At 33.5% G+C, this 12,259-nt stretch overlaps 1 protein-coding gene across 2 annotated transcripts in view; it reads right to left on the bottom strand.

Moving 5' to 3' along the window:
• Positions 1-1,775: 1,775 nt before the first annotated feature.
• The window catches only part of HNF4G (hepatocyte nuclear factor 4, gamma), a 61,775-nt gene continuing 51,291 nt past the window's right edge, over positions 1,776-12,259 (bottom strand). Inside the window, exons 6-10 of one of the 2 annotated variants that reach the window (XM_008588468.1) lie at positions 9,435-9,522; positions 7,121-7,273; positions 6,758-6,994; positions 5,615-5,737; positions 1,776-2,116 (exon numbers count right to left, since the gene is read on the bottom strand). In XM_008588468.1, the coding sequence (XP_008586690.1) occupies positions 1,995-2,116; positions 5,615-5,737; positions 6,758-6,994; positions 7,121-7,273; positions 9,435-9,522 (723 nt within the window). In that variant the 3' untranslated portion in view covers positions 1,776-1,994. The remainder of the gene's footprint in view (positions 2,117-5,614; positions 5,738-6,757; positions 6,995-7,120; positions 7,274-9,434; positions 9,523-12,259) is intronic. The other variant, XM_008588461.1, reaches the window with a different exon arrangement.

Here is a 12,259-nt window from a genome sequence, read left to right as displayed (position 1 = left end):
TTTTTAAATATCTTCTAAGAGAACAACCCAAAAAAGTAAACAAAAACCTACAAAAGATATTTATATTTATAAAAATCAGCCAATCTTAATCATGAAATATACAGTACAGTAAGTTTTCAAAAAATAAGAGTTAAAAAAGTCCCCTCCTATCTCTCTCATCCCTCTCTCAATGTTATATTTTACAGTTTCACAAAGGTAACAGCTCTTGGAGGAATTTTATTGATTCTAGTAAATCAATGATAGCTTCTAAGTAATCATTTTTCCACATTAAGAGTTCGATTTTGCTTTAAGAGCCAATGAGTTAGTTAACATTAACATAAACTTTTTATTTGTAGGATAAATGAGAGTTATGAAATTATAATCTTAGAAATTTTAAAGGGTCTTGGAAAATCATTTAGTTTAGTCTTTTACAGCTTGAGATGCTCTTTTTATATCATTGATAATTATTCAACCAGTTTTTCTCTGCTTCGGCAAATATAGTGAGAGAGAGGAGTTAGTGCTTCGTGAGGCAGCCTGTCATTAATTGTTTTAAAATAAGCTCCAGCTTTAGATATATCAAATGGTTTGGAGCTTCAATGAACTGTACTTCTCAGTCTAGAATTAGATATTTGGTGCATCCCAGGGCTGTAGAATTTTTGAAAATCTGCTAAGTCAGTGATTTAAATTTGTTTTGTTTCTATCAAAATCTATCTGGCGTATCTTTTATTTTCCTTAATGTTTTTAGTGGAAGATTCTTGTTAAAAATGTAAAAGTGGTTTCTTATTCATGCCACAATAATTTTACATTCATTGCTTACATGTATATACACATTATAGGCAACAAGATGGATAGTATTTAATCATCAACCAATTTCATATATTTTAAAACCACACTGTGAGTAAAAAATTCACATTTTTCATTCCACACCAAAGATTTATTTTCATTAAAGTCAGCCAGTCCTGAGTTCGAATGTGGCTTTCTTACTCTTTAGATTTATGAACTTTATGTGTGTTCCTTAAACCCTGAAGCTAAAAGTTTTTCTACTTATAAAGGAGAGATAATAACACCTCATACAAGGTTATTGGGAGGATTAATGAGGCACATTAGTGGTAGATGGCTAATTTGTCTCCCAGAATTGTACAGCCGTAGGTGGCACAGCCTTTCTACCTAAAGACTACTCTCCTGGCCTCTCTGGGAGCTAGATGCGGGCATGTGCTAATTTCTAGTCCATGAATGACTGTTCTAAATTGTTTGAGAGAGAGAAATAAATGTCTCCCTTGGTTGAGCAACTGTTTTAGGGGTTTCTTTGTTACAGTTTAGCCCGTATTCTAACAGATAAAACTAACATGTTTTTACGTTAACATACATCTTCAAATACAATCAGATTCAAAGAATATCCAGTCATACTTGGAATGGCTATTTATAATTTTCTAAACTTAAGACAGGCATATTTAGCTGAGGCCAAAGAAATGCTTCTTATGCTAGCCACAGAATGCCCAGAAGTGATTCTTCTTCATAGAAATACACTCTATTCTAAAGCAACTGCTTTGTTTTTCTAATCTGCAAGTTTATAATTTATAAAAAACTTGGCTCATTTTATATTAACCTGGGATTTCTGATCTACTATTCTCAGTCAACAAACAAACAAACAAAAAACAAACAAAAAAAACACTTAGTTCTGCATCACATCACAATAAAGTAATTATTTACAGATTTAAATTAATATTAAGAAAACAAGTAAAAATAGTACATAAGATTCAACTGGTTCAGGCACAATACAGGGGCAGTTGAAAAAATACACTGTAGAAACATATTCAAATTCAGATATACATTGCTTGTATGTGAAAGCTTTCCACAGTAGCAACAGCAAACAAAAAGCATATAAACAACAAGATACTGTCTTATAACAGCACCATGAAGCCGTGGCTAAGAGTTTGCCAAAAGTACTATCCTGAGATATTTCAAGACCAACGCTTTCCACATTTGTGCAGTGCCATTCAGAAGTAAACATGTTCTCACAGTTGCTTTTGTTTGGAGAGAGGCTGGTGTGAAATGACTGAAGCTTGGTTTGCAGCTATTTTGTAATGTTCTTGCCCAGAGCCTTGAGGTGGGGAAGGGAGTGGGGTTTCAGGAGTTGCTGAAAAAGAACCAGAGAATTGTAATGTGATGGAGGCAGTCAACCTGCCCCACTCCCATTAAACCCTACACAACACCAATATGCACTATCATATTTTGAAAATATTTTAAATATATCATATATAAAATAGTGATTTGCTTTATCTGCCCTTGACATACCATTGGAGAGGCGCTCTCACCCTACCTCCCCAAGTAGCATTAAACAGGAAGAGGTTATGCTAAAAATCTTCATAGTCACTTTAAGGTGTTTTGTGCCCTCTTTTTTTCTTTGGTTGCTGGCCGATGTGTATGGGGAACCTAACCCTGGCCTTGGTGTTATAACACCGTGTTCTAACCAAATGAGCAAACTGGCCGAGCTAGCCCTTCTGCCTTTCTTAATAGCATTTATGAATATTTGGTTATTAAACAAGACCAGCAGAAAAAAGTTAGTGAAAATAATTAACAGAATGCTAGGTTTTTTCAAATATTAGTAAACAATCTTTGTAATTTGGAATTCCAAGTGCAAGTAAATTAAAAATATTTGAATTCCACTGATTCAGACATATTAGATGACATGAAAAGTAAAGGTAAAGGTACTTTAAATGTGTTTTGAAATCTAAGCTGTAGTCAAAAGCATTTGAAAAATACTGGCTTTATCACTTCAAAATTATTCTATTACAATCTGAGCTTGCCTGTTCCTTCCCCTTCAATGCAAAGAGCAAACCTGTGCAACTGAATACAAAGTAACTAAATATTTTAAAAGTTGAATATTAAAAAGTTACAGTTTGAGTACTTCATTGTCTAGAATAGTATTTCTTCCTATGGTAAATTTTACTACATAATGAAATAATATAGGAGCTATTCTGCAGTTTAAAAAACTTGAGATATTTTAGTACTCATACATTATTATTCTATATATTTAATAATAATAATAGAAAATTTTGATGATCAGACTGAGGCATTGTAAACTTCTTAGATTTTTTTTCTCAGTTTAAAAAAATTCTATACAAAAATAAAAACTGTCAACTTTTGCCTGGTGCTCTTTAATATATTAACTTCATGTTACTGTTAATTATGGATTAGCAATTACTTAGAAACAACATTTTAAAATGCAGTTTAATTGAGAAAAGAATATCCAAATTTGTTTTCAAAATTATTTCTGGATATTTGGAATGGGCCTAAAACTGCAGTAGCCTTCTCTAAAAAACAAGAAAACATGCATGAGCTTAAATTTATATTGTACATGTTTAATGTATTGTTTTGCATAAAATATAAACTAGTCCAAATGAACACAAACAAAGCCAAGTTTTCCTCTACAAATGATTCTATAAATATTATGTTGAAAGAGGAAAAATAAAAACCAAAAGAGTGAGGTGATTTTTAAAAGATTAAGATCAGCAAATAAGTTTTTTGAAGACTAGAACACCAACATTTAAAAAGTAAAGAATTCAACCATCAGGAGAATTGTCAAACTCTCTTGAAAGTTGATGCCTGCAATGTTTGATGTGTTGTTAATGTGTTTTATTTCCCAAGTTTATGAATAACTGATCTCTAACCCAATTCCATAGACTCTAGCATGGTATTGGGCTTGCCTCTCTTCCTGCTCTTGACTATCTATTAGATAAATATGGTAACATCTACTTTTCAGGGATGGTCCCAAGTTAATGTCTTGGGAACCACAGATTAAATATACCATATTATTTTTATAATTTGTATATTCTGCTAACTATTTCATTTTTGCCTCTCTTATATACCTGAAGAATTTCGTGTTTGAGACACAATTTACATAAGATCTACCAGTGCTTGTGTCTAAAGGACATTGTGATAGCTCCAAGTTCTGTGGGCTTTAATTTCTCTACCACAAGCTAGCAGTCAGGTGGTACTCACTAAAATGTTGTTTAAAGCATGAGACATTTGGGTAAAATAACATTGTAACTAGTTATTAGAAACTATTGTAAATTCAGTAGGCCATACAGATATGCATAATAATTACATCACTATAACTCAAGTCATTTCAGTGGGTTAGCTTATTTGGTATTCAGAAGCAATAGATCAAAGGTAAATCTGGAATTAATTAGTATAAACTCAGAAACAATTAACTAATTCTAAATATTTTGTAAAATAATTAGATATTTTTATTCCCAGAGTAACTAACAAAAATAGAATTTGCATTAAGTCTGCAATAATACCAGATTAACTTAGCTACTAACAACCCCTAGTATTTATATAATCATTTGAATTCCAAGAAGTTTTCATAAACAGCCATCACTTTGCACAGTTCTAATATGCATGAATTCCAGTTACCATGGCTTAAAATAGCATGTCTCACAATGTGCTTCAAATTTCAGTTATCATGGTAACTCACAATTAACTGCGAGTAACTGCATAAACACAAACCTCGCTGTCAACTCTTCAGTCTACGAACAACTAGCTAAATAATAGATGTGCTTTGTGATCACGTCACATCTTTCAGTTTGCTCATGACTGGTCATTGAGCATCTTTTATTCAGTTTAGGCAGCAATAAAAAAGTATATGGTTGTGTTGCCTTCCTGTCTCCCAGTGATAAATCCATGTGATATTTTATAAAGAAACAAAATGTGATAATGCTAGAGCAAAATTCACACTGACTGTAAGTGGAGTCATAGAAGAAGTAGTTGAATATGGGAATGTTGATGCTGCAGTTGTGTGAGTCTCTAAATATGCAGCCTGGAATTTAGTGAAGGAAAACTTGTCCACAGAAACGAGGAAACTGCATATGATGAAAAGGATCAAGATGTTCCAAAGAAAGTGCAACTGGCAAAAAACTTCAGTTTAAACAGATTTTCAGAGGGATTTCAGGACACTGGAAGTGCAAAAGATAAAACATGGAAGCTGATCCAAACTTACAAAGGAGGAAAATTCATCAGGGCACAGAAAAGATGCTCACCTTCCTCTAGTAAGTTATAGAAGAAGCAGGCAAGCACTGTTCGAACTACACTTGACAATATTTTTATAAGGAAATAGAACACTTTAACTTTCAGTGTTTCTAATGTTTTATATTACAGTGCACTAAATGTAATATTTTAAATTACAGTGAACTAAATAAATATTAGAACTACTATTTTTTCCAATTATTCTATGTGTTTATAATCTCTAGTTAAGAGAGTTCTTAATGTTTTGACATTTTCAGAGGTCACAACCATAATTTTCCCATTGATTATTAAGATTTCTTTCCATGGTCATTATTATGGTCCCACAGTACCATGCAAAGTTAGAACTACCTGTATGTTCTTTTGTGCTCCCCAAACCCATGAAGTAGAGATTTAAGTTCTCACATCATTTTAGGGAGCAAGCTCATGCCTAGAGAGACTAAGTGACTGGCTGAATATCGCAATTTCATACAGTTGAGTCCTGGAAAGTAAATTCTACCAAATTTTTACAATTTCTGGATACTAATAGAGTCTTCCCCAAAATTCCACTCTTTTCTCAGGAAATTAAGTTTAAGAAATATTATGGTGGAAAAATAGCCCAGATACTTACAGATCTGGTCTGTATGAACCAGTGTTGACATGGGACCTAAAAGTATAGTGTGTCCAGTTAATGGATCTTGAGACAAATGTGGGTGCATTGGATGATGGAGATGGCTACCATCGTTGGAAGCACCTTCAGAAGATAAAAAGATGCTTGCATTAGTGATACTTAATCAGGAATGGTGAGTTTACCTCAGCACACGTTTTGATTGACAGCTTGAATATTGCTAGTTTTGCAAAGTGCTTTTTGGGAATTCAAAAGTAAATTAATAGAACCACTGCTATATTAAAAACAATGTCAGCTTTCACTGTACATTGGCTAGATTAATGTTGTATCATATTATGTTGTATATTAATAATGGACTTTGTGTGCCATTTCCTGGAATCATTAGGTTTGCTGCCTGTTGTTAAGGCAATTCCAAGAATCACTTACCTCAACTTTATAGACTTTGGGATCTCCCTAATAGCATGAACAATTTTTATTTCAAAAAGATATCATTAGGAACACATTAAGCACCAGAAAACTAAAAACAAATACAGTGATTTTACAAGGAAATTTAATATAGATCAGAACATAAAATAAATGATATTTTAACTTATTCCTGACATTTATTGCAGGAATGAAATCTCATTTTCTCTTTCTACTGTTTTGTTTCAATTAATTACTCCAGGAGCACGATGTTCATTTTTAAGCTATTTACTATATATATTTTTAGGTTGTGTTGCAATCCCAGTATTCTTGAGGTTTCAAAGGAATCAGGTATAAAAACAAAACAAAACAAACAAACAAAAAACCCATAATATAGTTCAAGAGGTCCTACAAACAGGAAATACATTTTCATTTACCAAATTTGGAAGAATCTGAAAATTGAACTAAGAGGGATTGTGTGAGGTAAAGATGGTGGAGGCTGATAAGAATGGGGATTTGAATCCGTTCACGTATCTTTGTCCATGTCAAATGGGTTTTCCAGACTTTCTAAATGTAAAAATTTGAGGTCATTATGTCCTAGCAGAAGAAGGGAAAAGCAGGAACATGATGCAGCAACTTCAAAAGATGAAATGCACATGAACAAAAAAATGAATAGGTCAAACTTGTCCTAACCTACCTATTGTGCTGCTAATTAATAAAATGGAAATTCTTAAAGGTACTCACCACCCAGTAACATCTCCTGAAGTAGGTTGTCAATTTTAACCATCCCAAAAAGTTTAACAAACTGTATTTGCTCAATCATTTGCCAAGTGATGCTCTGCAGTGTGGGCAGGAGCAGAAGCAGCTCTCCAAACCTCCCCCTGGAGTCGTACTGCCGGTCGTTGATGTAGTCCTCCAAACTGATCTGCACTTGGAACCGCATGTTCTTAATTTTCACCGGGTCGCTTAGCCCTTTTGCATCTAATAAAAGAATAAAAAGGGCAATCTGAAGATTTAATCTAACTAGAGTATGAGAGTAAATATTCTAATGTTAAAAAGTTGTTTAATTTTCATTATATTAATTTTTAAGAGATTTTGAAAACAAACCTGGGTCAAAAAATACAATTGCCTTCAAACAAGCATACTCATTGTCATCAATCTGGATTTCTTGAAATGGTCGAACCAGCTCGTCTAGAACACGATTAGCCACACGGCTGATCTCAACTTCACAGCTGTTGCGGTGAATAACCTGGTTGTTTCCTAGTGGGGAGAAAAGAATTAACCACCTTGTCCTAAAAATGGTCAGATATTGTTTAGAGTTTTGCCAACCAATGTTGAAAATTGTCTAGCCTTGAAGGAATAGTGATCATACTGCAGGTTCTCTCTCCATAGGGTTGTTAATTATGTTAGAAAAACTTAAGAATACTTAAAGGCTCAATAACATTGATAATGTGATCACATGCATTTTAACAGCCTCAGTCACTGGTGATAACATGAAAGTACAGACTAATAACAAGCTAATAATTGACCAGTGAGAGTCAAATATAATGATTAGCTTTCCACTGTGTCAGTCATATATTAGTGTCTTAGTCATTAATGAACATAATGGAAATTCAAAAGAATCTTTCTTGCTTACAGTGGATTAAAAACAACACTGTTTTGATGCTATAGGCATATGAAAGAGTAAAAACTATGGAGACACAGTTTTTAACAAGCCTAAGTAAAGGAGGCTGACTTTTTCAAATTAACACGTGTATTCTGAGTTGTTTCATTATGTAATATATTCCTTCTTTCTGGATTTCTTTAAATAGAGACGGGATAACCACTTTATGGTGCTGAATTCAAGGGAGTTCAGAAACTGGATACAGAGCTGAGTCCTTAATCCTTAAAAGATTTTTCTTACTTAGAAACTTTCTGGCTATATTAGGATGAAGTATAGCTTCATTGCTATTAGCAAACAGCTAAATTGCTATTTTCTGGTTTTATGAAAAGCAGAATGTTATGAATTCTTTCACGGCAAGTGAAGACAATTTTTAGGGTAACAACATGTCCCAAAGTATTCATACAATGCAGCCTCACTCTTTCTCTTTTTTTCCAGCTTTATAGAGGTATGATGGACAAAAAAAAAAGAAAAATTGTATATATCTAAGGTGTACACTGTGATGTTTTGATATACATATACATTGTGAAATAATTGCATAATTATCACTGTCAAACTAATTAGCATGTCACCTCCTACAGTTCCCTTTGTAATTTTTTTTTGAGCCACACTCTTTCTTATGCAAAATTAGCTTACTTAATTGTTGAGAGTAAAAAAATTTAGAACAATATAGTAGAAATTTTGTTTTCTAGGTATATTGTATGCAGATCTATGATGAAAACAGTACTCTAGTACTTCATCACTACTGGAAATGCAAGAGAAGTATTTAATAGCATTTCAAAGCATATTTTTTGCATTCACATTATGTGTTTTAGCATCTTGTCTATCTTTTCCTAGCTTTGTGACCTTTGGTAAACTTTCTCTCTCTCCATTTCCTCATATGCAAAATGGGCTGAAAATAATAATATTTATCCCTCAGCGTTATTTTGAGGATTACATGAAAGAGTGTATATATGCACATAAAACATGTAAAGCAGTGCATTTACATAGTAACCCCTCAATAAATAGTAGCTATTGTTATATTATGTTCAATATATTTGAGGCCAAAATATCTATCACCAAAATAAACAATTAATCATCATTTCACTAAAGCCAAAGAGAGGTAGAGCTAGTAAGCAATAGAAGGATGTCAGCCTTTAAAACTTAATTTTATGAGTTGGGTAATGTGAAGGGATTAGAAAAAAACTACTTAAAGAAGACAAAGCTTTCAATTTGTGTCTTTTCTCTCTTCCACCTGTTATTCTACTTTTGCGCCTTCTAGCCCTCCTATCTATCAGAATTTTTCACACATTGCCACTAATTTTTTTTCTTATTCGGTTATTTTGAAGCATGTTATGGGCAATGGAAATCCTAGGAGATAAACATGTTCCTTAAAAGTATATAAAATAATTACTAGCAGAAAATGAGGGAGTGTGAAAACCCACTGAGACTCCATAGGGCGGTCATATAAATCACTAATTCTTTATCCTGATATGATATAAACATGACTCAGTATTATATTTATTGAGCAACATCTCTTTTTTTATTTTTAAATTTTAGTGCTCCCTGATAATCTCATTGCACTCTGAACTTACGTGCAATCAAGACAAGGAAAAATAGGGTCTAGAGAGGACACAATCAATTAAATCCAATCTGTGAAGTGACAGCACCATTGGACAGTGTCCATGAATGCTTGGTACACACAGAATAGATCCTGCATACTATTATAAAAATGAAATATGCATAATTTCCTCTTAAATTAAAAAAAATAAAAAACCTTACCCAAAAGCAAAATATCTTTATACATCATGGATCTCTTTGTAGCTCCAAGCAGTAAGTGTTCCCCTGCGTGAGCTCTCAGCAGTGCCACCTTAATGAAAAATTCAAAGTTTAACATTTAATTATAAAATACAGTGATTAAAAGATGACATTATATGAGCCTGATTAACTTACAGTATCCTTTAAGCCTGGGACTTTTTTATTATTTTAACAAAGTATAATATTCATAGATACTTGCCATCACTAGGCTAGTTTTCTATTGCAGCATGTCAATAAAGTTTACTTTTGGAATTTTCTAAAACTATCTAACAAGTCAATACAATGGCAGCAGAAAAAATGCAGACCAATTAGCTGTTTTGGAGAGAAACAGAATCAAACAAACTGGAGTTCAAATCCCAGCTTGGCCACTTATGAACTATTTAACTTTGGGTAACCAGTATGTTTGGGACTCACTTATTTTCATCTATAAAATGTGGGTAGGGGAGAAAAAAATCTCACAGTGAACTCATGAGGACTAAATGATAAAATATATGAAAAACATAATTTCCTGCATGTAATAAACTGAACAAACAAAAGCAAAGTGAGGACTTGTAAAAAAAAAAGATGGAGGCCTGGGTTCTGCCACTTTGTAGACTGAACTTCTAACTCTGCCGTAAGCTCTCAGCCGAGCTCCATTCACACACTCCATTACCTGCTGGGTGTCACTAGGAAGTACAGAAAACATTTCACATTTAACACCTACTCAGGTAATGTTTCTCCAATAGCCTCACCTTCCTAGTAAATGGCACCATCAAGAGTCTATTCTGAGTCCTCTCTAACTCTACTGCAAATCCTAGTGCTGCTTCTCAAATAAAAGCCAAATCAAGTACTGCTTTCCATCCCCATTGCTATCACCCCAGGTCAGTCCCTTGTCATTTGTTACCTGGACTATGGCAGCACACTCATAGGTATTCCTGCTTCCTTTCTGATTCCTTCATCATAAATCCTTGTTGACAGAGATTCTAAGACAATATTTGCTAAATAGTAATCACTTATCATCACCCCTCTGCTGAAAACTCTTCAATGTTTCTTACTGGGTTTCTTACTGCCCTTAGAATAAAATCCAACCTCTTCAACCATGCTCCCAGGTGATGGGAGGAGGGGGGAAGTTTCAATGCTTTGCCTCCCACCCTCCAAGTCTCTGACTTCTTGCAACACCCCTTGTCCGCATTGTTCCTGACTGACTCACAACCTTTGGACATGCTGTTCCTGAACCCGGAATGCTTTCTGCTCAGATCTTGGCATGCTTGGCCCCTTGTCATTCACGTCTCAGGAAATACCTTCTTGGATCCCCAATTTAATGGATCTCTTAATATCCCCCAATCATTGTCCAGCAACTCATTCTATCCCATTTTATAGCATTTTATAGGACTTATCCCCACCTAGAATTAAATTACTCATAATTTGTATATTTTTTATTGTCCGTCTCTCCCAAATAGAATGCAAACTTTATGAGAATAGAGAGGCAATCTGTATTTTTACTGCGGAATACCCAGAATTCCTAAAACCAAACAGCAGTCTCCTAATAACTATTCATTTGATGAATTTACTGAAAAAAATTAACTGAGTTATGGATCAGTTTAAGAAACTGTAAGATGAAGATAATGACACCTATGTCACTGAGCTTCTGAGAGAATTAAATACAATATTATAATTGATAATGCAACTGAAAGCTAATTCCCCAGTGTTTTATAATTATAGACATTCACTAGTTACTTTTATACTGTTAATATTAATTATTAGTATTAAAGAATCAGCATATAAAACTATTTTTGACTGCTAGATTTCAACTTCTCAATTTTTAAATCAGTGTCTTCATACATAAGTCAGCAACTTCTAAAGAAGAATGGTAATAAAAATATAAAGCTGATAAATAACATAACCCTACTTATATTGCTTGGGGTGAGACTAGAAGGTTTTAGCAATTTAGCATTATTCACCCTGGCATAACCTTCTGAGCCAAGCTATCTTTATGATATGTCAATAACTGTGACTCATACCAGGAAGGCAGTTACAGAACATTTTAAGAATGATTTCAGATTTCACAGTATTTTTTTTCCTGTCACCAGGTGAAATGCACTCTTAGAAATGTAACTGCTAACTTCCTATGATGACTTTTTTCTTGTGTAAATATTTTGCCCTTTTTTGATTTTTACACAATCGTGCCCTTTTCCCCTTGATTGTTTGTTTGTTTTTGTGTATCAAGGGTAAAGAACACTAGTCAGAGGGTACATAAATATACACTGGGCATAAAACTTATGTTTAATTCAATGTGAGAGAAATGAACATTTTCACATTATTTTCATCTGCAAAAATTATATACTACTTAGAAGAGTTCAAAATGAATCTAAAATAATCCAATCTTCATTGACTAATTAGGAAATTAAAGTTCTTAACTATTAACTAAAATGTCTTAATGGACATGGGACAAAGTATAAAAATATATGCATTGAGAAAAGATCACTAAATCTGAATTCTTTCTATTTCTCTGTAAATTTCATATCATAATTCTACGGACTTTTTAGCCAGATCTATTATTTTTGCAAAAGCTGGAATAAAATTGAAAGCATGAAAACCAAAACTTTATATTTCAATAGCAAAGTACCGACAAAGACACCAATGAATCCCGTGTGGTATCTCTGTAGGAGTCACCTGGTATTTCTGAGAAATTTCATATGGCACCTTCAGTAAACACCAAGACACAGCATTGCACCGTTTGCCTCCCAGACATTTACTCTTCCAATACTTTATCTCACAAGGGTATTACTTGCTGTCTTTCTTCCTCACAT

The sequence above is a fragment of the Galeopterus variegatus genome, unplaced genomic scaffold (genome assembly GCF_000696425.1).
Source record: "Galeopterus variegatus unplaced genomic scaffold, G_variegatus-3.0.2 Scaffold128, whole genome shotgun sequence".
Classification (NCBI taxonomy): Eukaryota; Metazoa; Chordata; class Mammalia; order Dermoptera; family Cynocephalidae; genus Galeopterus; species Galeopterus variegatus.
The sequence above is the reverse complement of the archived record's forward strand: the minus strand, read 5'-3'. Positions and strand labels throughout refer to the sequence as shown.